The sequence below is a fragment of the Bos indicus x Bos taurus genome, chromosome 1 (genome assembly GCF_003369695.1).
Source record: "Bos indicus x Bos taurus breed Angus x Brahman F1 hybrid chromosome 1, Bos_hybrid_MaternalHap_v2.0, whole genome shotgun sequence".
Lineage (NCBI taxonomy): Eukaryota > Metazoa > Chordata > Mammalia > Artiodactyla > Bovidae > Bos > Bos indicus x Bos taurus.
Window position 1 is genome coordinate 74,226,247 of NC_040076.1, and position 26,740 is coordinate 74,252,986.

Sequence of the window (26,740 nt, forward strand, 5' to 3'; positions counted from 1 at the left end):
TTCTTAACCACTGAGCCACCTGGGAAGCCCAAAGGAATGACCTGTCTTAGTGCTTATTTAGATGGTAGTCTCTATTGATCTTTCCTGAGTCATCTGAAACACTCTAGAAACCTGCGCTTTTATTACAAGTCTAAGATACTCTTTGTTGTTGTTGTTAGTGCTCAGTCCTGTCTGACTCTTTGCAAGTCCATTAACTGTTGCCTGCCAGGCCCCTCTGTCCATGGGGTTTCCCAGGTAAGAATACTGGAGTGGGCTGCCATTTCCCTTTCCAGGGGATCTTCCTGACCCAGGCATCAAATCCAAGTCTCCTTCATTGCAGGCAGATTCTTTAACGTCTAAGCCACCAGTGGATCTCCCAAGACACTCTTAAATATCTTCTATGATTATTCTGTTTCTCTTCACCTTCCTCTCCATTTCCATTCCTTCTCTTAGGCCATATAACACACAGGGAAAAATAAAAGGCTACACAAATAGAAGCAGAAATACCTACATTTATAATAACTCAAGTGATTGTTGGGAAACCATAGATAGCTTTTGTTGTTGTATGTGCGTGTCTGACTGACTGCGACACTGTAGACTGTGGCTCGCCGAGCTCCTCTGTCTGTGGAATTTTCCAGGCAAGCATACTGTAGTGGGTCGCCATTTCCTACTCCAGGGGATCTTCCTAACCCAGGGATTGAACCTGTGTCTCTTGCATCTCCTGCACTGGCAGATGGATTCTTTACCATTGCACCAGTGGGAAAGCCCATAGATAGTTTACACTGAGATATTTTATCTTAGCATGCAAATCATCTAAATGTTGACTTCCTGGTCTTTGAGAGATGATATTAATTTGTTCATTCATGCTACTGCTGCTGCTAAGTCGCTTCAGTCGTGTCCGACTCTGTGCGACCGCATAGACGGCAGCCCATGAGGCTCCCCTGTCCCTGGGATTCTCCAGGCAAGAACACTGGAGTGGGTTGTCATTTCCTTCTCCAATGCATGAAAGTGAAAAGTGAAAGTGAAGTTGCTCAGTCGTGTCCGACTCTTCGCGACCCCATGGACTGTGGCCCACCAGGCTCCTCCGTCCGTGAGATTTTCCAGGCAAGAGTGCTGGAGTGGGGTGCCATTGCCTTCTCCGGTTCATTCATTACACACATTAATTAAAGTCATAAGGTGAGCCAAGAAATGTATTAAATGTGGTGTTTAGGAAGGTAAAGAGACAGCACTTACCTTGAGGAGCTCAGTCTACAGGAACTCAGAGGTTTAAGTTTCCCAAAAGACCAGTTCAGGAAATTATGATCTGATCCTCTCCCTGTTTTGCCAGTTGGACAAAGGATGTTTGTATCATCATATTGTAGCTGTATAAGAGCATTTAAAAGGTATTTAGTTAACTGTTCAGGACATTATTCAAATACACAGACTCACTGAAGGTCAATAACTCATAGAATTCTGATCTGGCTGATGGAAAGTGAGCAGATAGTGTTGAAGAACAGAGAGACCATTTGTTGACTTCCTTATTCAAAACATCCAAGACTCATGGCTGAGTCACAAGGCATAATTCCTACTACCTGTTTTATCTCTATGACTGTAAGTATCACAAGGAGGAGCATTGGATCATTCACACTTTGGGAAATTAACAAAGAAAGAGTGTTTTAAATTTTTGCCTGAATTCTTTCAAACTCTATTAGGTTGGAGGTTGTTGCTTGAATGGGTGAACTAGTATCATTCTGATCCATGAAATGATTGTGCCTCAACCAGCTGTCTTACTGACGGCTATCATTGATCCTGAGAGAAGAACTGATAGATAGGAGTGGATCGATTTGTATCGTGGTTCCAACCGCTTACATAGTTTATTCCACTGCACAAATAATGGCAATACTCTCACAGGTGAGAAATCAGGGCAGCACAGCAGACCTGCAAAAGCCAGGGTTTTAAGTAACTCCCTCATCAGCGCACCAGCATTCAGCTGGACATGTATATTCCCTCTTTAATATTAGCTGGGTGAGAAAGTTTGTTTCAAAGAGAAGAAAACCCAAAAAGAAATTAACTGGTTATGCCAAAGTTCTTCATTCAACACCTGATGCAATAAACACTGAGGACCTTTGTGCAGGGACCAATCTGAAGATGAGTAAGATGCAGTCATCCTAGGGAAGTTCATAGTTTGAAACTTGCATTAACAATGATAAAAGTAGGTCAAAATTCATCAGCGGCATATGAAAGTTTCTGAAAGGGTGCAGTGGAGGTTCTAAGGAGAAAGATGTTGCCACCAGCTTGGGGGAGGGTCTTAGGGAAAGCTTACAGAAAAAAGCATAGAAGGAATTGACTCAGTCATTTAATTTGTAAAGAAAAAAAGAAATTACCAATTCACTTAACAAAAACTTTTTTACCCTTCTCCTCCATGGTTTGTTGTTGTCCTTGTTTTGGTTGCTAAAAGTTGTGTCTGACTCTTTTGCAATCCCATGGACTGTAGCCCTGGCCAGGCTCCTCTGTCCATGGGGTTTCCCAGACAAAAATACTGGAGTGGGTTGCCATTTCCTTCTCCAGGGGATCTTCCAGACCCAGGGATTGTAGTAGCTAACATTTAATTCAGCACTTATTGTGTCAGGTATTTCACTAAGTGCTTGGCCCACTTTATTTCATGTAATCTTCAAAACAACCTATGAGATAGGAATTATCACCTCTATTTTATAGGAAAAGACAGAGCCTGAATTAACAGAAGAGTTTGTATTCTTGGCTATGAGAACCCAGGTAAGAAAAAGCTCTTATATCCAGCCTATGGGATAGAGACAAGTTGGATTTTGGAGAACTAGCAAGGAAGATAACCCTTTTCTAAGATCGCAGAGTTGGACACCGCTTAGCAACTGAACAACAACGAGTAGGAGGCCTCCTAATTGTCGGAGTCAAAAAGCTCATAAACGGTAAAAACATCTGAAGGACCTTGGACTTAGGTAGAATCTGCCTTGTTGAGTATGACTCCATCTCAGGAACCTTGTCTTTTGTCTTATCACTGTCCACGGAGATTCTAGCACTCTGCCTGGCAAATAGTAGAAGCTCAAATTTTATCTGTTTGAGAATTTTCACCACGTCATTGAACATTCACTGGAACGTGGGGCAATTAATTATGTTCCCCTTCCTCACGCCTACACTTCGGTTTTCCTATCTTAATATTGGAACGGGCTGAACATCATTAAGACACTATATTAAGTTTAATAAGATGTTATCCAGGAAAATTTGATTACCTAGGGCAAAAGTAGGAATACTATAGTGGCTAATGGGAATGTCTGTACGGGACAGGGAGGACACTCTTTTTTATACGTTTAATCCTAATATTTTTGGCAGTCTGTGCAGAAGAGGGCAGAAGGTTGGTTTTTACATTCCTTAAGGCGGGCTCCTTCACCATCAAAAGGCGCTGGAATTCTTGAGACGGAAACCTTGCATAGGGATGCCCTCGCCCAGGACACCGCCCTTAAAATCAGACAGAGGAAGGCTTCTTTCTCCTTGAAGGCGCTTGGCAATCCCTGCCCCCTAAGGGAGTGGAGGCAAAGAAAGAATACATCTACATCTCTCACGTCTGCCCGACTACAGATTGGCAAGTGGTATGGAGCGCAGACCTCTGTCATTTATTTTCTTTCCACTGGGTGCGCTGTCCCTTTAAATGGGGGACGCTGGCGCTGGCTCCGTAACACCGGAGCCGGCAGCTTGTTGATTTCAGAGCTGGTGAATTTCACATTGTTTCCACTTCACTTTCCTCGCCCGGGGGAGGCTTAGGTTGGCTCCACAACCGCTGTAGTCGGGGCCAGCGAGGGCCAGGGGAGGGCAGGGACCTACTGCATCTGGGCCGGCTTGGGGCCGCAGGAAAGGGTGTCGGGGCCACACACGCACTCTCGCTGCAGTCCAGATCCTCCTGAAGCCCGTACGCCCGGAGCGCACCCAGCCGGGACCGCCCGCCTAGACGCCGGCCCGCCAGCCCGCCCACGGGCCGGGGTCACAGCCAAGGAGCCGACGAGGGGAGGAGGCCCAGGGGGGCTGGGTGGGGGGGCGGGGGTGGGTGCTGCCGCCGCCGCGGAGCTGCTACTCGGCGCGTTTTGTATGAAGATGGCGGCTCCCACCGCCAGCAAGGCAGCCTCCCTGGGCTGTAACAACAAGCCTGCGTTCCCGGAGCTGGATTTCAGGTCGGGAGCTCGGGTGGAGGAATTGAACAAACTCATCCAAGAATTTACGAAGCACGACCAGCGGGAATATGACGACCAGAGAGCACTGGAGATTCACACAGCTAAGGATTTCATCTTTTCCATGCTGGGTAAGGAGGAAAAAGAGAGGGGTGTGTGTGTGAGAGAGTGATGGGAAGCAGGGTAAAGAACCCATTCCCCCTTCTCGTGCGCTCTTTCCTTATTTTCTTCCCGGAGCCAGGTGCCTGGGGTATAACCCATCTCAGTTCTGCCTTTTCCATTCTTTCTCCGCCGCAACCTGAGCCGCCTTCCCTTCCCTCCTAACTATACTTTGCCCCGGGTCCCTTTTCCGCACCGCCCCCGACTACTGACTCTTTTGTTAATTTCTCGCCGACTGGGGGTGGTAGGCAGGTGAAGCGTTGGTGGTGAAACGGCTCACTGTTGAGGGGAAACCTCTGGAAGCCGTGCGGTCCAGATGAGAACCCGCGGCGCCTTCAATGAAGGGATTTGTCTCCGGAGGCACGGACGTGCTCCTTCCCTGCGCCGAGTCTCAGGTCCTGTCTGGAGCTCGGGGAGCGGAGACAGCTTGGGGCTCTGGCTCGGCTCCCGAGCGACAAGTTGCGAGCAGTCTTGCGGCGCGGCGCTGTCACGCCGAGCCCCCGGTGGCCAAACTTGTTGGGTGTTCCCTAGTAACCCGCTCGAGTAGGCTGGGCGCCCGGAGTTCCTGCAACTTTGATTTGCAAATAGATTTCCCATTGAAGCGGTTCAAAGCATTTCCGGTGCTTCTCCAGGGTTCTTGCTAAGCTTGGAATTCCTAATTCCCAGCTCGAAAATGACCGCGCTTAGACCTCTGACCCCGAGGATCGCCAGCCCCTTGCTCTTTGTTTTCTGTCTGTTCGCTGGCCGAGAGAGGTGTCCTGGGTTTCGAACCTCGGCGACGTTTGGATTAGAATAAAGCTCCTCTCCCATCCCCCAGCCTGGCACCTACAGGTCCTTAACAGATTGTTGAATGTTGTGTATAGGAAAATAATTGAGCCGGGCAGGGCGATCGAATAACCCCCTAGTATCCTGTAGTTCGGGGTATTGCTGTGAGAGCCCGCTGGTGGGAGCCTCCCACGTAGCTTGCGGCTCACCGAGGCAACTCTGGCTGCTATGCAGTACGTGGCCTGGGGGTTAACACTCCACCGAACTGGGACTCCAGTGTAGCGCTGCCTGCCTCGTGTCTCTGTGAGCTAGACAAACACATTCTTGGGCAGTTTACCAGGTAGTGGAAAATTTCATTGAAAAGGTCTTTGACTGCAGAGGAAGACTTGAGTTTTTCCCTTCGTCCTGCCATCTATTGGATTTCATCCGGCTGCCTCCTCTCGTTGCTAGTTCTATCAGAGTGTACCTTCCGTCTCGGTTTGCGTCCTCCCCACAGCCCAAGAAGTGGGTAATACAAGTTGAACGTGTGGCCGCGGAGGGTAGTAACGTTTTGGGAAGTTGTATGAAGCACATTAAAACTTGGGGCTGGATTTTACCTTTTGCTCCATTCTCCCCAAGTGTTCCTAGATTGTGTATGAGGTTGGAAAGCACTCTGTTGAGATATTCGACGATTCAGCTAGTATTTAGACAAATGTGGGGTGTGTATATGTGTGTGCGTGTGTTTAAATTACTCCCTAATCTTCTGGTGGGATGGGATTCCAGAGGGAAACTTTACAAGCTTACAAAGCTTTCAGATCTGAAAACCAGCACGGTGCTTGTCAGAAGGGTGAGGATACACAGAGAATGCTCAGGGCAGTTATTTAAGTTGTTTAATCATTGCCTCTCTCTTCAGCGTGTCTAATGGAAATTGCCCGTTGTGTTTTTACAGCCCCCAAATCAATTCCGATGTCTCCTGCTCTAGGTCATTCACTAGGAAAAGGTGCTTGGTCACCATCAGTCAGGGATACTCAAGGAGCAGAAAAGGGGAGGCTATGGGAAGGGGTTAAGTTTAAACGCCCAGCTCATTAGGAACTTCTGTGTTAACCCCACAGCTGATACACTGATTTCACAAATTTACCCAGATATGAATGGCAAATGAATTATTGCTTAATTCATTTTGTGTTGAATGTCATGAGTGTGTTGACAGGTAAACGAAATTCCCTTTTATTCCTTTTTACCCACTTGATCTTGCAAGAGCGGTCTTTTTCGCCCCCTGGGAATCTGATGTTTCCACCTGCAGGAGAGAAAAATTCAGGAGAATATCATTTAAGCCTCTTACCCCTCTGGACACTAGAAGGCAGATGGCGAAATGAGCCTGCCTGTGTGCGGTGCTGCATTCATTTGTGTGTTGCTTGCTTTCCTTTAATGAGGTGCTGGCTGCTCTAGACAAGTGAAGGTTTGGCGACAGCAAGGGTCCCCGTGTGGATTTACTTTTTCTAAAGCGGATTTTCGCTGGGCTTAAAAAAACAAAATCTCTTTTTGTGCACTTTGTTTCACTTGCCACAGCTCAGAGTCTTTAATGAATATGCGAATGAGGTGTCTTAATAACCCTCAGCTTGTTAAGGTGTTACAGGGGTGGGACCAGGCCCTTATTTCTGTGAGTTGGGGTGAGGGGAGATGTGGGGTTGCGTCCTCCTGGCTTTGTTCTGCCTCTGTTGGAGCAGCACCTGAGGATTGTCAGCAGCTTAAAAACATGATCCCCTCACACAGAATGAAATGACAGGGGAATTTGGTGCAAACCTCTTTAATGGAACTGTGGATAACACTACCTCTCTTTTAGGCTATTGGCAGGAGCCAGCCACTCTCTGTTTGAGACTTTTAGCCTGGAATAAGCACCCCCAGCTTCCAAGATCCTTTTTGTTTTATCTAGATTGGAGCTAACTTTATGCAGAAGAGCAAAGTGGTGATATAGACTGTTGTCATAAACAGTGACCTGTCAGTACCAGGAAACTCCACTGCCCTACCAAAGTGGAGGTCTGCATATGCTATGGAATAGGTCTGAGCCCACTACTGGGCACACAGTGGCTTTGTGGTCTGTCCTAACATTCTCTGTCCGGAGATTCTGATTCCTTTGGAAGTAGGTGTTTGTGGGAGTCATCTAGATTCGCTTTTTATTTCTCTACACCTTGGTCTTTTTGGAGAATGATTGCTGTTATTATCTAGTTAATATTTGAGAGCCCAGATTGTGGGAGAGGCAGTGCATAATAAACGCCATTTATCAAAATTCAGGGAAATTGCCAGAGTTCATTAATGTTTTAATAATATTTGGTGTTTGCATAATATCTCTGCCAGCTCTTTTGTTATCTTCATTCCCCTGCTGAAGTTGGATGAAGACTGGTTGTATCCCTATTGAACAGATGCAGAACAGGGGTTACGCAGAAGCTAGAAGAACCAGGAAGAAACAAGCAGTCCATATACTTCCCCTTCAGTACAAATGGTCAGTACCATGGTGTGGTCATTAGAGGAGTCATCACTTACTGACTGCCTTCTTGGTGCCTGGAATTTCACATAACTTTAGAAGTAGGTATTGCTTTCCTGTTATCCAGATAAAGATATTGAAATTTACTAGGATTAAGAATCATCCAGGGTTCCATGGCTAATAAGTGGAAGAGGTTGCTAAATCTCACATTGGCCTGATTCTAGGTCTTTTTTTTTTTTTTTAATAAAGAGTTGATGCATTAAATCCAAAGGAGGGACTTTGTTTAAAAACAAAGTATTCCCTCTTCTTTCAGAAATTTGTTTCTGATTTCAGCTGTAAGTATTAGGGTAATCCAGGCAGCATCTGAGGTGAGTCCTGGAGCAATCTGAATTTGAATATTTTATTCCATAAAAGGATCATTTGTTTTGAATTTCAGGTTGAGAAAATGATGGTCCTTATAATAAATGTTAAAACCTATAGTTCCTGTCTTAGTTTGCCTCCTGCTGGCTAAGTGGTCTTAGTTTTTTCGTCTATTAAACACAAATAATAATAATTTTGTTTATTAAACATGGATAGTAATATTTTCATCTATTAAACATGGATATAGTAATGCATGGTTTCAGAATTGTTATGGTTGCATATGTAGTTACTTTGTAAACCAAAAAGGAAGGTATACACGATTTTATTATTTATTTTTAAGAAATTGGCATTTTTAGAAAATCTAGTGAACTTAACACTAGGATTATCTCTGCAGCTTCCTATCAGAAAGACTACAGAGTATATTTAGAGGTGACTTAGGAGAAGAAAGGCTCTGGCTGTAGAGGGCATGATTAATTCCAACTCACATTACCATTTGTTAAGTTCATACTGTATGCTGGCCCTTGTGCTAGCTACTTTGCATAAATCTATTAATGTAATTTTTTTCCCAGAGACTTTATAAGGATAAATATCATCATGCCTCTTTTAGAGGTGAAGTAAATGGTATTATCCCCTTTTAAAGATGAAACACTGAGGCTCAAAGAGGTCAAGTACTTATGCCAAGACCGTACAGAGGTTGCGTTTGAACCTGTAAAAGGATGTCTGACCCGAAAGCTCATGTTCCTTCCACTGTGTGGGCAGTCTGTTTGTGTCATTTCTGGACCAGACAACCAAAGAGGCCCCACTCCCTGGGGAGTGCTGTACCACTCAGTGCCCTGCTTAGCCTGCAGGAGCAGAGATGGTCTCTTTTGTCCTGTCTCTCTTCTTTTCTCAAAGCTTTCTATTTTGTATTGGGGTATTAACAATGCCGATTAACAATGTTGTGGTGGTTTCAGGTGAACAGCAAAGGGACTCAGCCATACATATACAGGTCTTTCTTACATTCATGCATTCAACAAGTAATTACTGAATGTCATACTGTTTGCCAAACAGTATGTAGGGTCATAAGAGTAAAATAGTGAGCAAAAACTTGAATTCATGTGGGAGACCCCTCCCTCTTCCGCTTGCCCATCAACTCCAAAAAGAGAATGGTTTGCTCACTCTTGTCTCCTTTCAGACATGTGTTTGAGTGTTTCTGAGTGCTGTCAGATCTACCATATTTTTAGGCACTTTTTGTGTCTACGGAGTAGGCCATTTTGAAGCCTTGTCTTTCGGGTGTTTGAGTGTTACTTTTCCTTAATGAATTCATCCAGCCATCTTTACTGAGGGGATTTATTGTGAATCGTTGCTAAGTCTTGGTAACTTCCTTTGCGTTCTAGTCACTGATGTGTGGTGGTATCTGTATAACAGACAAAGTCATCTTTGAAGTCTGTTCCAGCTCTGAAAACATTATGCATCTGGGGCAGGGAAGTCCCTCTACATTTATTTTTGCTTCTAGTTTGAGTTGGTTTCCATTCTCCCTCCACTGTTCTAGGCAGTCACTGCCCTTCATGACAGAAGAGCCCTGGTCTTTCCATGAGGCCTTGTCGTGCCAGCCATTGGGTGATGCGTTGCTTGTGATTAGACTGGGCCCCTTTTGTATTCACAGAAATAGTGGACTCTTATGTCAAACCAGGAACTTGTCATTGAATGTTAGCTCTTTAGACTCTCCTGGAGCTTTTTAACAGTTGGGAATCTCTGATCCCCTTTCAGACCTATTGAATCTGAATCACTAGAGATCCCCAGACTGGCTGCTCAGCACTCCAACATCCTGTCCCATGTTCAGTTCAGCCTGATACTGTGCATTTCTGGTTCAGTAGAGCTGTACATACACACAGTGAGCTGATCCTAGTTGACTTTTGAGACTAGAACTGGGCTGCTGAGCCTAACGAGCAGTTACATCTGCTGCTTCTGGAAGATAATGCTGGAATCCTTCCTCCGGGACAGAGACAGGGAGGCATAGTGATTGAGATGAGAATGTTTCTTTTATGTCAGAGGTTGTCATAGGGTTTCACATTATTGGATAGTTTCCATCAACAGCATAACCCTTTGAAGTAAAGAAGTATGGGGAACTCTAGAATTGGAAAAATTCAGGAATTTGTCCAAGTTTACCAGCAACTAAGTGACATAGCTGGGACTTAACCAAGGTCAGGCTGTTGCAAAAGCCCTTGCTTTCAACAGTGATACTATTCTGCCTTCTCAAGGGACAGGAGAACTGGACTCTAGTCTCAGTTTCTCCAGTTACTTTCTCTGTGACTTTGGGCAAGTTTCTGAATCTCAGTTTCTAAATAGTTAAGTTGGGGCAAATAATTATGCCTACCTCCTGTGTTCAGGTGCATTCAGTGCTAAAGCTGAAGATACAAAAGAAGGATGTTTCTGAGTGCTAGTACCAGCTCTGTTTTATACTGTGTGGAATGTGAGCTACCCTAAATCACCTAATATTTTGGGGTATTTTCGGGCCCATTTTCCAATTACAGAAAATACAAAGATAAAAGTAAAATCACCTCTGAATTCTAATTATTATTAATATTTGATGCACAATTTTTTCTGGGCATCGATGTTTATAAAACATGCTTACAGTCACTCATACTTGCATACAGTTTTTCATACATAATCCTATTGCATATATATGTACATTTCTTAGTAAACTTACCAACATGCTGTCATCTACTCCACTTTTAGAAAGAAACTATATATAACCTGTGGAAAGATGTTTTCTAGCCTCTTTCACTCATTTTTTATTTAAAAAAGATACTGTTTTGGAAATTACAGGACATTTTGTAATATAACGATCGAGGGATGAAGAACCTTCTTGTTGGTGAGATTTGAGGGTTTGGCCTGCCTTACCTGAATAACTCTTTTGTTTGGGCCGTTTTCTCTATCTGAATTTGTTAACTTGGGTCCTTGGAAACAATAACTTTGAATCTCTGAACTTGAAAAGGGAAAAATTACATCTTTATTTTTATTGACTGCTAAAAGATGCTTGCTCCTTGGAAGAAAAGCTATACCAAACCTAGACAGCATATTAAAAAGAAGAGACATCATTTTTCTAACAGTGGTCCATATAGTCAAAGCTATGGTTTTTCCAGTAGTCGTGGCTAGATGTAAGAGTTGGACCATAAAGAAAGCTGAGTGCCGAAGAATTGATGCTTTTGAACTGTGGTGTTGGAGAAGACTCTTGCGAGTCCCTTGGAGTGCGATCAAACCAGTCAATCCTAAAGGAAATCAAACCTGAGTATTCATTGGAAGGACTGATGCTAAAGCTCCAATACTTTTGGCCACCTGATGGAAAGAACTGACTCATTAGAAGAGACCCTGATGCTGGGAAAGATTGAAGGCAGGAGGAGAAGGGGACAACAGAGGATGAGATGGTTGAATGGCATCACTGACTCAGTGGACATGAGTTTGAGCAAGTTCTGGGAGTTGGTGAAGAACAGGGAAGCCTGGCGTGCTACAGTCTATGGGGTGGCAAAGAGTTGGACATGACTGAGTGACTAAACAACAACTGCAGTATTTCATTTCCTTTCATTATAAAAGTAGGTAACAGACCATAGTAGTATTGGCAGTATCTCTGTATTTTGCTTTTGTTGCCAAAAGAAATCACAGACATTGTCATTTCATATTACAGACGTTACAGATGTCTCAAAAAACATTCATCGCTGCTTTGAAATTATGGTAGATGTTAGACTTGCTGCTAGATTTTATTGACCGCATTAATAAAGAATCACATATGGTACTCTATCACATATTTGTCTTTTTTAAAGTAAGTTTTGTATTTTAATACCAATTACTTGAAGTCCTGTGTGACTTTATCGTTCATTTAAATATACTCTTTTTTTTTGTAGGGCTTCCTAAAAGCCTATTCACAGATGCAGTTAAGAATCTCAGCTTCTAAAGAAATCTTATCTCTGTTTTGTTTTCTTCTCCCAGCTCAAATACCACTTGACTCATGAAGCTTTCCTGTATTTCTCCCAGGAGGAAAAAAATTTCCTTTTCCTCTGTGTTCTTCTAACACCTGGTCGCCTTTTATAGCCCTTGGTGCACTATTCCCCATGCTATAGGCTGAATATTACCTGCTCACTTATCTTTGCAGCACTGAGTGGAGTTATGTAAACAGTAGGTGCTAACAGAGTTTAATGACTTGATGCATTTTCAAAGAGCCCTTCTATGCAAAGCTTCTTATTTCAGGCAACCCTGGGAAAACCCAATTTTTCAGGATTCTTGCCTGGAAAATCTCATGGACAGAGGAGCCTGGCAGGCTGCAGTCCATGGGGTCGCAAAAGAGTCAGACACAACTTAACAACTAAACAGCAATTTAAGGCACGGGCGCTTTCTGACATTGTCTCTTTATAATTGCCACCTCTCATTAAGCCATATTATGACATCTTCTCTGGAGTCAAGGATGGAAATCTTGATCTGGTCTCTGTTTATGGTAGGGAAGTTTCTTTGTAGATTTTAATAATTTATCCTTGAGACTTAGGGCGCTTTAAGAGATGTCTCAAGTAATTGCTGTAGCTTGTTGTCTGAGAGCAGCAAATGATGACTTGTGGGAACGTGCCCTTTCTTGTAGATCCAGGTTTTTCTTCTTGGGCATCTGGGGTACTTGTGAACCTCCTGCATGCCCATGCCTGGGGCTTTAAAAGATGCACAGAAAGCATAAGTCATCTTTCCCATGAAGGTGTTCCTTGTGCTTATCAGTCAGCCTCCAGGTGTTTGGATGCCTATTCTGGAATCGTAATTGCAGCAATTATTTATGATTATAAACTACTATAATTTGCCATCAGTAATTTATCTTTGTGCAGTGCTTTGTAAATCACAGTACATTTTTGTGGATTACAACATGCATTAGCATCTGGTATGGTGTGGCTTTCTTCTTTGGACCAGCCTCTGAGAAAGATTGTGTAGGAACTAGTAACCTCCAATTACAGATGGGAATACTGAGATGCTGGAAGGTTAGTATGACTCAGTTGGAAGTTACAGAATAGGACTCCACCCAGATCTCCAGTGTTTTCTGCTCCAGCACACAGCCTGCCAAGAACCTGTGGCTTTTCTCCCCAGACATCTTTCATGGCTGCTGAGGTGAGTCTGTGTCCCCAGACCAGGCAAGGGTAGCAACTTTCATCCCTCTCCAGGTTTTCTGCTCTCTACTGGCCCAGGGGTACATAGTGGGCGAGGGTACCATGGCTCAGTACATACCCTGTAGATGTGCATTCTTCATGTCTGGTTGTTAGGCTTGCTCATCTGGTTCTGAGGGTCTGTGACAGCATTTACAGTGGACCTGGTTGACTACTTGCAGCTGAGTGATCTCTTTAAGGACAGTTCATAATTATGCCATTATGTCAGGCCCTGTCTCCAGGAAACAGCTATCTATGTTTCATGCACTTAAGTGCCTTTTCATGAATTCCCTTTGCATGAGATAAAGAGACAGATTACTAGGGACAGTGCTGCTATGAATAAAGCTGGCTTGGGGAGCCGTTATTCAATTTGTTTATTTTTTTATATATTTTTTTCTCAACATAAGAAGACATGATTACTACTTGTGAGTTGTCAGTAGTGAGAGTTGGTATAAATATTATTTAGGTTTCTGTTCTGAGTATTTAAATATCTACAATGTGCATAGAATTAAGCATTCATTCATTAATTCATAAATTCACTCAACATATGTTTGAGTGCCTGTCATGAACTAATGTGATTACTATGGTACAACTATTGTATCATAAGAGAGCAAAGTGGTGAATAAGAGAAGCAAGTCTCTCATAAGTGTTCGTGGGACTTATGTTCTCTGGGGAATTCAGCAAGATATAAACACACAAGTAGGGATGTGTGCAACAAAACAAAACAAAACAAAAACCACAGATTATCATGATGGATGGTAACTAGGTAGGATGGAGTGAAGAGTCGTAGAGAAGGTTTCTCTGGAGTAGACAGATTTGAACTGAAAGGATAAGAAGGACCTGGTCATCTGAGGACAGATGAAAGAGTACTCGGGTAGATGGAACAACATGTACAAAGGCCCTGGGGTGGGTACATTTGAGCACTTTCAAGGGTGCTTAAATTACAGCAAGTCTGATTTGGCCTCTACAAGGTAAAGTGGTCTGTGTTCAGATTAAGCCCATGGTAGATGGAATGAACTGCCTGCCTTGGAATGGAGCAAGTTTCCTGCAAGTGGAGGTTTCCCAAATGGGGCCGTCCTTTGTCTAGGCTCTTATTGGTAGCATTCCGGGACTGGAGGAGAGGGGAGACAGTGTAGAAAAGTTGCGTTCAGTTCAATTCAGTTCAGTTCAGTCACTCAGTCATGTCCGACTCTTTGCGACCCCATGAAGCGCAGCACGGTAGGCCTCCCTGTCCATCACCATCTCCCGGAGTTCACTCAAACTCACGTCCATCGAGTCGGTGATGCCATCCAGCCATCTCATCCTCTGTCCTCCCCTTCTCCTCTTGCCCCCAATCCCTCCCAGCATCAGACTCTTTTCCAATGAGTCAACTCTTCGCATGAGGTGGCCAAAGTACTGGAGTTTCAGCTTTAGCATCAGTCCTTCCAAAGAAATCCCAGGGCTGATCTCCTTCAGAATGGACTGGTTGGATCTCCTTGCAGTTCAAGGGACTCTCAAGAGTCTTCTCCAACACCACAGTTCAAAAGCATCAATTCTTTGGCGCTCAGCCTTCTTCACAGTCCAACTCTCGCATGCATACATGACCACAGGAAAAACCACAGCCTTGACTAGACGGACCTTTGTTGGCAAAGTAATGTCTCTGCTTTTGAATATGCTATCTAGGTTGGTCATAACTTTTCTTCCAAGGAGTAAGTGTTTTTAAATGTCATGGCTGCAATCACAATCTGCAGTGATTTTGGAGCCCCCCAAAATAAAGTCTGACACTGTTTCCACTGTTCCCCATCTATTTCCCATGAAGTGATGGGACCAGGTGCCATGATCTTTGTTTTCTGAATGTTGAGCTTGAAGCCAACTTTTTCACTCTCCTGTTTCACTTTCATCAAGAGGCTTTTTAGTTCCTCTTCACTATCTGCCATAAGGGTGGTGTCATCTGCATATCTAATGTTAATGATATTTCTCCTGGCAATCATGATTCCAGCTTGTGTTTCTTCCAGTCCAGCGTTTCTCATGATGTGCTCTGCATATAAGTTAAATAAGCAGGGTGACAATATACAGCCTTGATGTACTCCTTTTCCTGTTTGGAACCTGTCTGTTGTTCCATGTCCAGTTCTAACTGTTGCTTCCTGACCTGCATATAGGTTTCTCAAGAGGCAGATCAGGTGGTCTGGTATTCCTGTCTCTTCAAGAATTTTCCACAGTTTATTGTGATCCACACAGTCAAAGTTGCATTATAGGTCTTCAAAAGGCCCTTTATAGCCATGTGATTCTCTGATTTCACCTCTGATAGCCCTAAGTCAGCAACAGTGAATTCTGTATTAGATGATTTATGGGTCAAACTGCAGTTTTCATGGGAAGATAATAAGCTTTTATTTTTTCACCTGGACTTCCACAGTCTACAGAATACTTTCATAGGCATAATCTAGTTTTGACTCCTTACAACAACCCTCAAAAGTAGGTATTATTATTGTCTGTATTTTAGCATAGGAAGAGACCGATAATCAGGAGAAGTAACGCACTTAGGGTCACTGAATAGTTGAGGTGGAAATCAAAATGAAGTCCTTTGACGTTCACCTCAAATTCTGTGTATTAAGCTGATTCTAGAAACCTCCCTTATCCCACGCCATGCCAGGATATGGAAGAAGGAGGATTTCTGGTCCAGAGAGAGGCACTGAGGACCAGTAGGAAGAACCAAGCCAATAGACTGCAGGTCTGCACTTGCCCATTGCTGGTATGCAACTTGGAAGCACTTTTCTAGCCTGCTTCAAGATCAGCCTTTTAGCAGCTGCAGCTGTTCATAATAACAGCTGCTTATGCGAATGGTGATGTGATTAATAAAGAAAATCAACAGTTTGTTCTTTCAACTGTGCCCTTGGTGTGTGCAGCCTGCTTTCATGCAGGCTGTGTTTCTGATCTGGAACAACACAGTCCCACTGGCATATGGTCATCCAGGGGCTCCTAGCCCCTGGAGAAAGGGTTGTCTCTCTGTATCCTAGCTGGGGAGCCAAAGGCCCATCAGGGACTGGGCGGTAAGGAAAGTAGTGGGCAGTGTGGTGAGTGCCAGGTGGTTCTTGATTTCAGAGTCAGGGATGCTGGGGAGTAAGGGGCTGCACTGGTGAAGGAGATCACCTCTCACCTCCCTTGTAGGTCAGACAGAACACCATGGCTGCCAGTTTATCACCTCTGATTTGCAATCTGTGGCCTAGAGAAGGGTCAGTGTTCATCCATTACATACAGCTAGTCTGGGGGCAGAATCATGGTTAGAACCCAGGATTCTCGTCTACCTGCTCTCTGTGTGTGTTTGTGTTACTTCTAGGATACTGTTTCCAAGTAAATTTTCCCTTGGAATCAGAAAACTATAATTGAAAATAATAGCCACACTCCAATATGAATAGTTCGTAGTGCTTTATACTTTATGTCTATTACCTAAATTAATGCTAACAACACCCCATGAGGAAGGTGTTATTTCTTCTTTACTGATGAGCTATCCAAAACACAGAGAGGTTAAGTAATTTGCCCAAAGTCACAGAGCTAGTGGTAGACTGGGAATGTGAACCCAGGAAATCTAGCTTCAGACAGAAAATTAGCAGGTAACTTTGGATCTTCTTTTTTAACCTCATTAAGAAAAACTTCTCCTGTAAAGTGGAAATCGTTGATGGAATACAATTTCAGTGCTGTTAGGAAACTTGGAAATTAGGTGGCCTGAGTTCCTCCCCCCTCCATTTTACAGAAATGGAAACTGAGACGCAGAATGGAAAGGGACCTTGATCTTCTTGACTCTGGTTTTGCTTTTGGGCAGAGTGCAGGTGAGGTAAAACGTCCAGCAAGTGGCTGCTTCCTGAGAAAGGTGTTTGCACCTAAGACTCGCCTCAGCAGTGTCTGCTCCCTGGGGAGCACCTCTCAGGGATTAAAGTCACTTTGAGAAGCTGTACTTGTAGGTAGGGAATGTTTCCCTGCTACACAGCTGCCTTGTAGTTTGAAGGTTTTGAGTTGCTATCAGATGAAGAATGCTAAAGAAATAACCCGGTGGGTACAGTGCGTTTCTGGGGTGTCATGTTCTCTTTGTGTCTTTGTTCCTAGTCTGTTTCCCACCCCACCCCACCCCCGCCCCCTGCCACCAGGATGCGTGTCCTTTTCTCACATCTCTGCTGTCTGTACAGTTTGAGTATCACAGTGAATATTTTCATCTCTAAACAGTCTGTTATCTACAGTAAGGAAGGGTGCTGGCTGAGTAGTCTGTGAGATACAGGGTCCAGCTCTCTGGGCTGTTAAGACTCCTGGTGATCTTCTCTGCTGCTGGTCTGAGAGCTCAGAACCTTAGGAGGATTTAGAGAGTTGTAATAGGATTCAGAGAATTACAGAGGAGTTAAGCTAGTGGGGATCTTCCTGAGATTAGTTCATCCACCTCATCACGCTGCTGGTGGGGAAATTTAACCCTGTGGTGGACAGTGACTTGCTCGAGGTCACACTGGCCACGACAGTGATAATGATTATACTGGGAAACTCTTCCCTGCTGTTTATTGAGCATTGTTGCAAGTGCTTTGTAATCATTAACACATTTAATCCCAACAACCACTCTGTAATGGGGCTGCTGCTACCATCCTCACTTTCCTGATAAATTACAGTAGTTAAGTTACCTGCTCAAGCTGGTGAGAGGCTAGATTCAAACCTAAGCAGTTGGGCTTTTAACCCCTTATGCCTTCCGTAACATGAGTGTCATCACCGTGCTAGGTTCTGTGCTGGTTGCTGGTGTAAAACGTTGTGTTGTTGTGCTCAGTTCCTCAGTCATATCTGACCCTTTGCGACCCCATGGATTGTAGCCGGCCAGGCACCTCTGTCCGTGGGATTTTACAGGCAGGATTACTGGAGTGGGTTGCCATTCTCTTCAAGGGATTTTCCTGATCCAGGTATCAAACCTGATTGGCAGATGGATTATTTACCACTGCATCACCTAGGAAGCTCTGGCATAAAACATGAGGTGGTGTTAATTGTTGATGGAGATGATGGAAGACAGGGAGTGGTGGGCAGAGTAGAGAAGAGGTTGGTGTGATTTTCCAGTGCAAGCCAGTTGCTAATATGATTCTTCCGGCTTCTGGTCCAGAGCCTTTTTATTCTATCATTTGGCCTTTCTTGGCAGCCTCAGGGCAAACATTCTTATAGTGCTTGTGGTTTATGTTTATTGAAAGTGATTTGTGTGAAATATCATCTTATCCATGTGGTCTCCTCATTTTGAAAGAAAGAAGGTGTGTCTCAGCTAATTGATTGATTTAAGGCTGGGTAAAGGTCAACTGGGCCCTTGATGCTAAGTAAATTAGGGCAAGTCTTATGAGGGCACAGGCTCTGCAACCCCCCTTTCCCCCCATGTCATTCCAGATTTAGAACATTTAATTAGGACAGTTAAGGTTATCACTGGGAGGGGAGAATGGGGAGCTGATCTTTTTTTCAGTGAAAGACAGATGTCAAAAGTACTCTTAGGACATTTACTAAGAAATCAAAATTTATAAACTGAACTGGGTTTTAAGTGAGCTGAGGGACCTTTCTATTTAGTGGGGTAAGTGACTACTTTTCAAAAGTGAATGATTCTTTAATAAAAACCCTGTCCTGTTTCCCTGCTCTGTCAGGGCACATGTTTGTACACTGTCTCGACTTAAACCACTGAAGCACACTGGCATCATGCTATAAAAAAAACCAGTCACTGGGATGAGGTCACTTCTTGAAAATCTCATGCTCACGATGCATAGGATTAGAACTGGAAGTCTTATCCCCTAACTACTTACTCATGATTTTCCTGGAATAAAATCTCAGGGGAATGGCCGTGTAGAAAGTCATGGGAGAGAATTTTATAATCTCTGGTTCTCGGGGAAGAGGATGGGTAGGAAATGATCTTTCTGAGTGTCATTTAAGACCAGCCTACTTCTGTTTCTGTCTACTGGGTCCCATCCTCTCTGCCAGCCCAGCCCTCTTCCTGGGGGATGATTTCTGCTCGTTTCATCTGCAGTTTCTCCTTCGTTACCAATTCCTTCCTAAACATGCACCCAGGCATTCTCCATACATCCCTTCAAAAGAGATCTTAGAGAATTTCTGTGCAGCAAGTCCTCTGTGGGCAGCAGGAATTTAGTGAAGAACAAATCTTCATGTTATTGGGTTACAAGTCTTAGAAGGAGATGGACAGTGAAAAAATAAGGTAGATTAATGCCCTGAAGGAAATACCAACCAGCCCTGAAGGAAATGCCAACCAGCCCTGAAGGAAATACCAACCAAAAGGGAACAACATGGTGTTGTGGTTTGTCTTTCCTTCTCCAGCTTGACCTTGTCAATCAGTCTCTCCTAAACTCTCCTCCCTTGGCTTCCATGGCAACGTTTTCTTGCTGGTTTTCTCCTTTTTCCTCCATCTCCATGTGAGGGATGGACTTGTATTTCTTTGTCCAGCCCTTGATGATGCTTCTGCCCCTTCTCTGCTCATACTTTTTCTGATTCTCTTGTTGAGTCATTTCCCATCTCTCTTGCTGCCTCCTGAGCCTGTGCCCCAGCCTGGATTTGACTGACTTTTGGACAGTTCCACTCAGTTAACCCAAAGGTGCCATGAACTGATTGTCCAACGTGAATCTATGCTCCTCCTTAATCAACCACGGCATCTTTCACCAGAGTCATAAGACGAATTTGAAAGTCACCCTGAGCCCCTCTCTCATGTTCCTACCCCAAAGCTGAAAAGGAACTGAGGTCTGTCCATTCTGCCTCCTCCATTAGACTCTGTTTTCTTCTTTCCATTCCCACGGTCACCACCTTAGTTCAGGCCGTTACTGTCTGTTTCCTGGGTTACTGCAGGAATCTCCCTGGGTTTTCTGCTTTGACTCTCACATCCCTTAAATCCATTCTCCACACTAAGTCACCTTTTAAATAGGCCTAAGCCCTCGGGGACAACCCATGATTCTTCACGTGAAGTTCAGACTCCTTAGCATATTTTACGGCGGGTTGGGGACCCAGCTCCTGCTTACATCTCTGGTGTCCCCTCCTGCCACCCCTTCAGTTTCGCTGTATATTTCTTGTACACCTGCTTTGAGAGAGGGGTGCCATGTAAGGTACTGACATGCAGTCTCTCGTAAAGTAAAAACCTAAACATTGTGAACAGGAGTAGAAGGCCTCTGTGTCTGTCTCTTTCCGCCTTTTTAAGACCCACCTCAGACCTCAGATGCCCGCTCACTCTTGGTTTCAGCCCCTCTGGCCTTTCAGTTCTTTAGAAATACCACATCCCCACCACGAAGGCCCTCCCTGAAATGCCCCATCCCTCCTCCACTCGCCCATGCAGCCAACACTGTCGCTTCTACTTCCCTAGATGATCTCAGTTTAATCAAACATTACTTCTCCAGGAGGCCCTTCAGGCTAGCCCAGGACAGGTCATATTCTCCTGAACCTGCACCCTAGCTTCACAGGTGTCTTAATTGCACTGATCCATCATGAGTTTGTATTATTGGTGTCTGACATTTCCTGTTGTCACTAAAGCTCAATGATAGCTTGTCTTGGACCTTTGATTATTTTTCTTTTTCTACTTGCCTGAAATGTAATTGTTGAATAAACATTGTTAGTATGAATGGCTACTTCACTTTTGTTCTTGAACTTGAGCAGTTAGATAGAAAACAGGTAACAATAGCCATTGAGATGACCTTATGTATGCTAAGTTTTAAGGATATATACCTTGGTGTGTTCAAGGGACTTATCTTCTTAGATGCCCACCTCTTTGCAGCTTACAGCCATGGAATTAAAATGTGCACGCTTTAGATATTATCTAGTTCAATATTTTCCAACCTTTTCTAAACACGAGGGTCTTTAATTAAAAACTGATGAGGATTCAAATGGTAGTGGTTATGTTTTTACAGTCAGTTTATTGGAGAAAAATGAGTAGTTATAGAAAGCTCCTATGAATTTAGCTCACCATGTAAATTACTTTGAGTTTTTTCCATAATAGCATCTATGTATACTTGAAAAATAGTAGTACGTATGCTTGAGGGAGAGTGCTTGGTGAGCACATGGATTTATGGCACCAATAACCGCATGCCTTCCTGACTCTTTAGTCAGGAACCAACCACACGGTCTGGCCTTTTACTATGCAAATTTGCATCAGATTTAGAACTGGTTTCCCGTGGGCTTGGTTTCTTCTATATGTATTTGATTCGACCAACATGGTATTTTTAAATAGAACAAACATTTAAAAGTTGGCAGGTGTTTCACAAGACTAGATTTCCAATTTGAAAAATGAGGACTATACCTTATTTCCTGTTCATAGTCACCTGGTACTGAGCAGCGGCTGTGTCCTTTAGAAGTGCCCCCCCTTTTCTGGTTTGTCACAGTTCTCACTCTGTGTTGCTGTATAGCAAGTTCCTAGTAGAATGGAAACGAGAAACCCAGTGATTTTAACAATATGTGACTGAAGCCACCTCCAGCTCTAAAGCGGCTTGTGAGCTGAAAGAGCCCTGGGTCCAGAGTCAGGAAACCTGTATCCTTGGCTCCTCACTGTTAACTGACTAGCTTAGTGACCTTGAACAAACTGGATAACTTCTCTAAACGTCAGTTTTGTCATTTGTCATTTTTAGAGTAAATACCTCTGAAGCCTCACAGAGTTGTTGTTCCTTCCAGAAGGAAGATTGTTTAGTCTAGTGGAACATGTTTGTTATTAACTCCCCTGTCCTCTCTTTCCTTGTCTTGTTTCTCTTTCTCTGTTATGGAGGAATCTATCATTTATTGTTATACCTTGATGTTCAGTGTAGAAATATGAGAAGAGCTATTGATTTCCTGGACCCTTGCTTACCCAGTCACGTCTGGAGGCAGCTTTAATCCTTGCATCTCATGTCCTCTGCTCCTGTTGGAGGTCCCATGGCCGTAGGCAAGCTTCTGCAGTGATACCCAAGAAACCCCAAAGTTGAATTCCTAATATCAAACGATTGGAGCTGCCTGATTGCCTGTGGAGATGCTCAGTAACTAGCCAGCCATAGTATTGCTCACATTTATGAAATGCTAACAGGATACCAGGCTAGCATGGAGGATTTAGTTTTTAGCAGCAATATCTTTGTATCCAGATTTGTGGATCAAACAAATTTTATTGTTTGAGAAGAACCTTACCAGTTATTTTTGTCATTCTGGATCTGGAAGGCAGGGTAGGCATCAATGCCACAGAAGAGGGAATAAACAGGAGGTCAGTCTCTGAGATTACAAGCACCAAGGTGGACACCGGAGAACAAAAATGTAGACTTTGGACTCAGGCAGATCTGAATCAGTTACTGGGTCATGTGACCTTGACTGTGTCTTGTGTCACAACTGTCCTTTCTGATCGTTTGTTCATGAAGCATGGATAAAAGAATATTTCATCTTTTAATTTGATACTGTTTTAATTTTTAAAGATTTTGAAGAGAATGCCAACTTCATAGGGTTTTTTTTTTAAGGATCAAATTAGTGCATGTTTAATATGTTAAATGAGGAACTCAGTACATGGAACTGCCCTTTTCTTCTAGCTTTTGGCTGAAAAATCTTTTTTACTTCCTCTAAATGGGATTAATAGGTCAGCATGTGAACAGAGAATCATAACATAAGTTGTCTGAATGCAGGTCTAGTGTGATTCTTTCGACAAACATTTTGATTGAACATTTTCTTGAGTAGGTACAGTGGGGCTCCTATTGATTTTTTTTTTTTAACTTTTATAAATAAAAGGCTAGGTTTTCCAGGAAACTAAAAGAAATTTCTTCTGCCTTTGTTTCTCAGAAATTTCCAAAAGTGTAGGACCAATCAGCATGATTCTTAATTCATCAGTCTGTGAACCCAGCCCAAGTGGCCTTCAGAAGGGGAACAGAGCAACCTCCCCAATAATGATGGGCTACATGGATCAGAAACCTCTTGGCTCGGCTGGATTAAAGTAACTAAAATAAAGCTGAAGTTTTAAATCTGATGCTTATAACTAATAGTTTTCATTTAGGGAAATAGTTTTGGGGAGACCTGACTTGGAGATAGTTGTGGTATGTATTTAGGTATAGGAGAATATGGAACATTCTCTTAAGAGTCTGCATATGGAGTTTAAGGTTACACTAATCCTTTTGAGAATTCAGAGTGGTACTGGAGATTGGGCACCTGCTGGTGAAGTGAAGAAGGTGGGCGCTGAACCGGAAGTAAAAGTATTAGGAAAAGACTTTCACTCCTACACGTCCCTTGAGATGTAGGGGCCAGGAAGAGATTTCCTAGCAGGTCCTCCCACTCCTTCCACTTCTCTTCATTTCTTGCCTCTGTAGGAAATCCCTGTGACTGGCTCCACACAATCCTCTGTGCGGAGAGGATTGATGATCAACTTGGAGTTGATGATGAATTGGATGCCAAGATTCTTGAAGAGGCTAAAAAGGGCTTGAGAATATGCTCCAAGATGAGGAGCTTTTTTTTTTTGGCCAATCCTTATCTTTCTTCTCAATCTTACTGTTTTTGTGTCGTGATTAGATGAGAAGAAGCCTAAAGGAGCCTTCCCTTTGAGAGATGGCATGGGGCCTCTCTAGTCAGATGCTTATTCCTGCTGCTCAGGTGGGAGGTGGAGGGATGGAGTGTGGGAGGAAGGAGTGTGAATGCAGGGATGGAGCTTCATCTCCTGTTTGAGGAATTTTTCTCAGGAAAAAAATTAGTCTGTACATTATGGATCATGGGCAGCAAGTTTGTAAGATTCCTGTGTGTGCGTCTGTGCTCACTGGCTTAGCTTGTTTCCAACTCTCTGTGACCCCATGGACTGTAGCCCACTAGGCTCCTCTGTCCATGGAATTTCTCAGGCAAGAATACTGGAGTGGGTTGCCATTTTATACCCCAGGGGATCTTCCCGACCCAGGAGTCTAACCCACATCTCTTGCATCTCGCATCTCCTGCATTCTCAGGCGGATTCTTTACTGCTGTGCCTCTTGGGGAGCCTCTTAAAGGATTCCAGCAGCTTGTGATGAGAGGTTGAGATCTCCAAGACAGAAAAGGCTCTGTTATTTGTCTTCAGGGGAACCAGATAGAGGGCTGATCAGAAAGCTGGGTGACAGTATGCTGGACTCCAAAAGCAGTTGAGGAAAGTAGAGCCTGGGTGTGGGAGATCCTGGGCTGGCTCTGAGAGATGGCCAGCAGAGCCTGCCTCAACAAGGCTCAGATTGTTTAGGATATTCCTCAGGTGTTCCAGGAAAAGGAATATCGTTTTGTATCACGGACATTGGCTGCCTCATTCCGTTACTCACTATGTGTCTTCATCTTCAGCAAGTCACTTCCTCTCTCCAGCCCCAACTTTCTCCAGCTGTCAAATGAAGAAATTGGGATACCCTAGTATATGATGCTAGAATTCCTTAAGTGGAATCATCCCTCTCTTAATTGATACCAAAATTTCTGTCAAAAAGCTGTATGTTTAAAGTTTCTGGGATAGACATGGAGACCTGCTGCAGTGGCTGGTTTGGGGACAATTATTTAGTTTTCGAGGGAGTGTCTGGAGAGTGGTTTCTGTTCTCATTTGAGGGAGTCCTGGTATTATGTCACAAGACACACAGATAAGCTCAGATCTCCTGTGGCTCTCAGAAGAGTGACTCAGAGCTTCCAGGGGAGTTCGGTCCCTGTCAGGGTTCGGTCACCTGGCCCCTGCTTCTGGCAGTGGGTGCAGAAGCTCAGGGCTTTGTCCTGAGCAGACCCTGCCTTCACTGTGGAAGGCCCTTTGAAGGCTGTTTACACTGAAGGTGACGGCCACATATTTTCCTGCAAGTTAAGTAGCATACCAAATGGGAAATTCATCTTAATTGTCTTTTAAATGCTTTCTGCTCACTTGCCAAGGTTCTAAGTAATATAATTTCAAAGGTTTAGAGGTGTCTAATACAATTTTCTCCCCTCTGTACATAATTCTGCGTCCATTGTGTAGCTCTATTAGAAGCATTAGGGTAATTATAGTTACTTTTTGCTTTTCAATTTCTGTAATATTAGCCCCAAGTCTGCCTGTACTGGCTGTATTAATAAGCAATGACTGAAAATTAAAAGAATTCGGCAGACTCCTATATTAAGATTTTGTAGGCCTTTCTGCCTAGGATTAGATATGGGGATGTGTTTGGGTTAGGAATTCAGAGACCCAGTTTCTAAATCTTCATCTGTAAAATGGGGACAAAAGTATTTGAACTCCCACCCGCTGGGGGATGTGAGGACCAGGGAGCTTGTTGGGGGTGAAGGTACTTTGGAAGCTGATGATGATAAGCAGGGGGTTGTCTGAGCAACAGGGAACCACTTTCTCATGTGCTTCTGGGTGGTCTTATGCATGTATTTTGTGAAATAGAGATTTTGTATTTAATATTTGGGCTAATAATTGGAATATTTGACACACAGTAGTGTACAAAGTGCTTCTATCCCCAAATCTTGTGAGGTAAGTAGTTTTGTTTTTTCCCCTCCTGCCAAATAAGGAATTAAGGTGTAGATGGGTTAAATAACACTTCCTTGGTGGCTCAGCCGGTTAAGTAATATGCCTACAATCAGATTAAGCCACTGAAAAGTATTTGCTAAAATTTTTGCCTTGTGTTTGCAGCTTTTGGAGCTTTCCTTTTCTCATGTAGCACATTTTTACTTTGGGAAGGGCCTCCCATCACCTCTATAACAATAAGCATAGCTGACATTTTTTTGAGGCTTGGTCTTTGCTAGCACACTTTCTAGATGGGGAAAGTGAGACACAGGGATTAAGTAGCTTGGCAGAGGTTACACAGCTTGTGTGGAAGACGAGTTCAAACTTTTTCTGTACTATTACTAGTACTTCTACCAAAGACATTAACTTTTCTTGTTAACACCTGTCACTGCCGCTCTCTCACAGTTGATTTTTTTTTTTTTTTTCCAAAATCCCTCTTTTGCTTTTTCTCTTACTGATTTGGAAACAGGAAAAGTCAGTGCTTCTTGTGAAGCTTTTCCAACTCTCCTGTTACATTTGTTATTCTAATCCAGGCGGTATATGTCAGCTGTCTGCAGCCTGAATTTTGCTTGGAGACCTATTGTGTCTGGCTCTGATTATATTAGGGACAAACACACATTTGAATTAGATGACAACAACGAAAACCTAAGGTCACTGTTGTTGTTGTTCAGTTACTAAGTTGTGTCTGACTCTTTTGCGACCCCATGGACTATAGCCCTCGAGGCCCCTCTGTCCATGGGATTTTCCAGGCAAGAATACTGGAGTAGGTTGCCATTTCCTCCTCCCGGGGATCTTCCTGACCCAGGGATTGAACTCGCGTATCCTGAATTGGCAGGGGATTCTCTACCATTGAGCCCCAAGGGAAGCCCTAAGATGACTAAACAAAGTATAGATTTATTATTTCTCATGTAAAACTGTGGCAATATGGGGTCTGGTTATCCACACATCAGCATCAAGCTACTCTCTGTAACCTGGAAATGATCTTCGTTTTTTTCCTCCCTGTCGCCTTTTTCTGCTGCTGCTGCTGCTAAGTCGCTTGAGTCCTGTCCGACTCTGTGCGACCCCATGGACAGCAGCCCACCAGGCTCCTCTGTCCACGGGCTTCTCTATCCCCCATCTAATGACCAGACTGAGATCCCTAGGAGTATATACTTTATGTAGGATAAAAAAAAATAAGTAAATTCTGGCATAAAGATGAAATTGAGTATATGTATGTTGAATTGAATTAAAGTGGGTGGCTTAAGTAATGGCCCTAGTTTGGATAAAGGACATTTGCTGT

General features: G+C 43.6%; 1 protein-coding gene across 2 annotated transcripts in view; it reads left to right on the forward strand.

The window, feature by feature from the left end:
* Positions 1 to 3,101: 3,101 nt before the first annotated feature.
* The window catches only part of MB21D2 (Mab-21 domain containing 2), a 123,691-nt gene continuing 100,052 nt past the window's right edge, over positions 3,102 to 26,740 (forward strand). Inside the window, exons 1-2 of one of the 2 annotated variants that reach the window (XM_027538343.1) lie at positions 4,196 to 4,282; positions 7,407 to 7,551. Coding sequence is in view for 1 of the 2 variants with exons in the window: in XM_027538340.1 (XP_027394141.1) it covers positions 4,072 to 4,282 (211 nt within the window). In the remaining variant the exon portion in view is untranslated. Of the gene's footprint in view, positions 4,283 to 7,406; positions 7,552 to 26,740 lie in introns of both variants that reach the window. The other variant, XM_027538340.1, reaches the window with a different exon arrangement.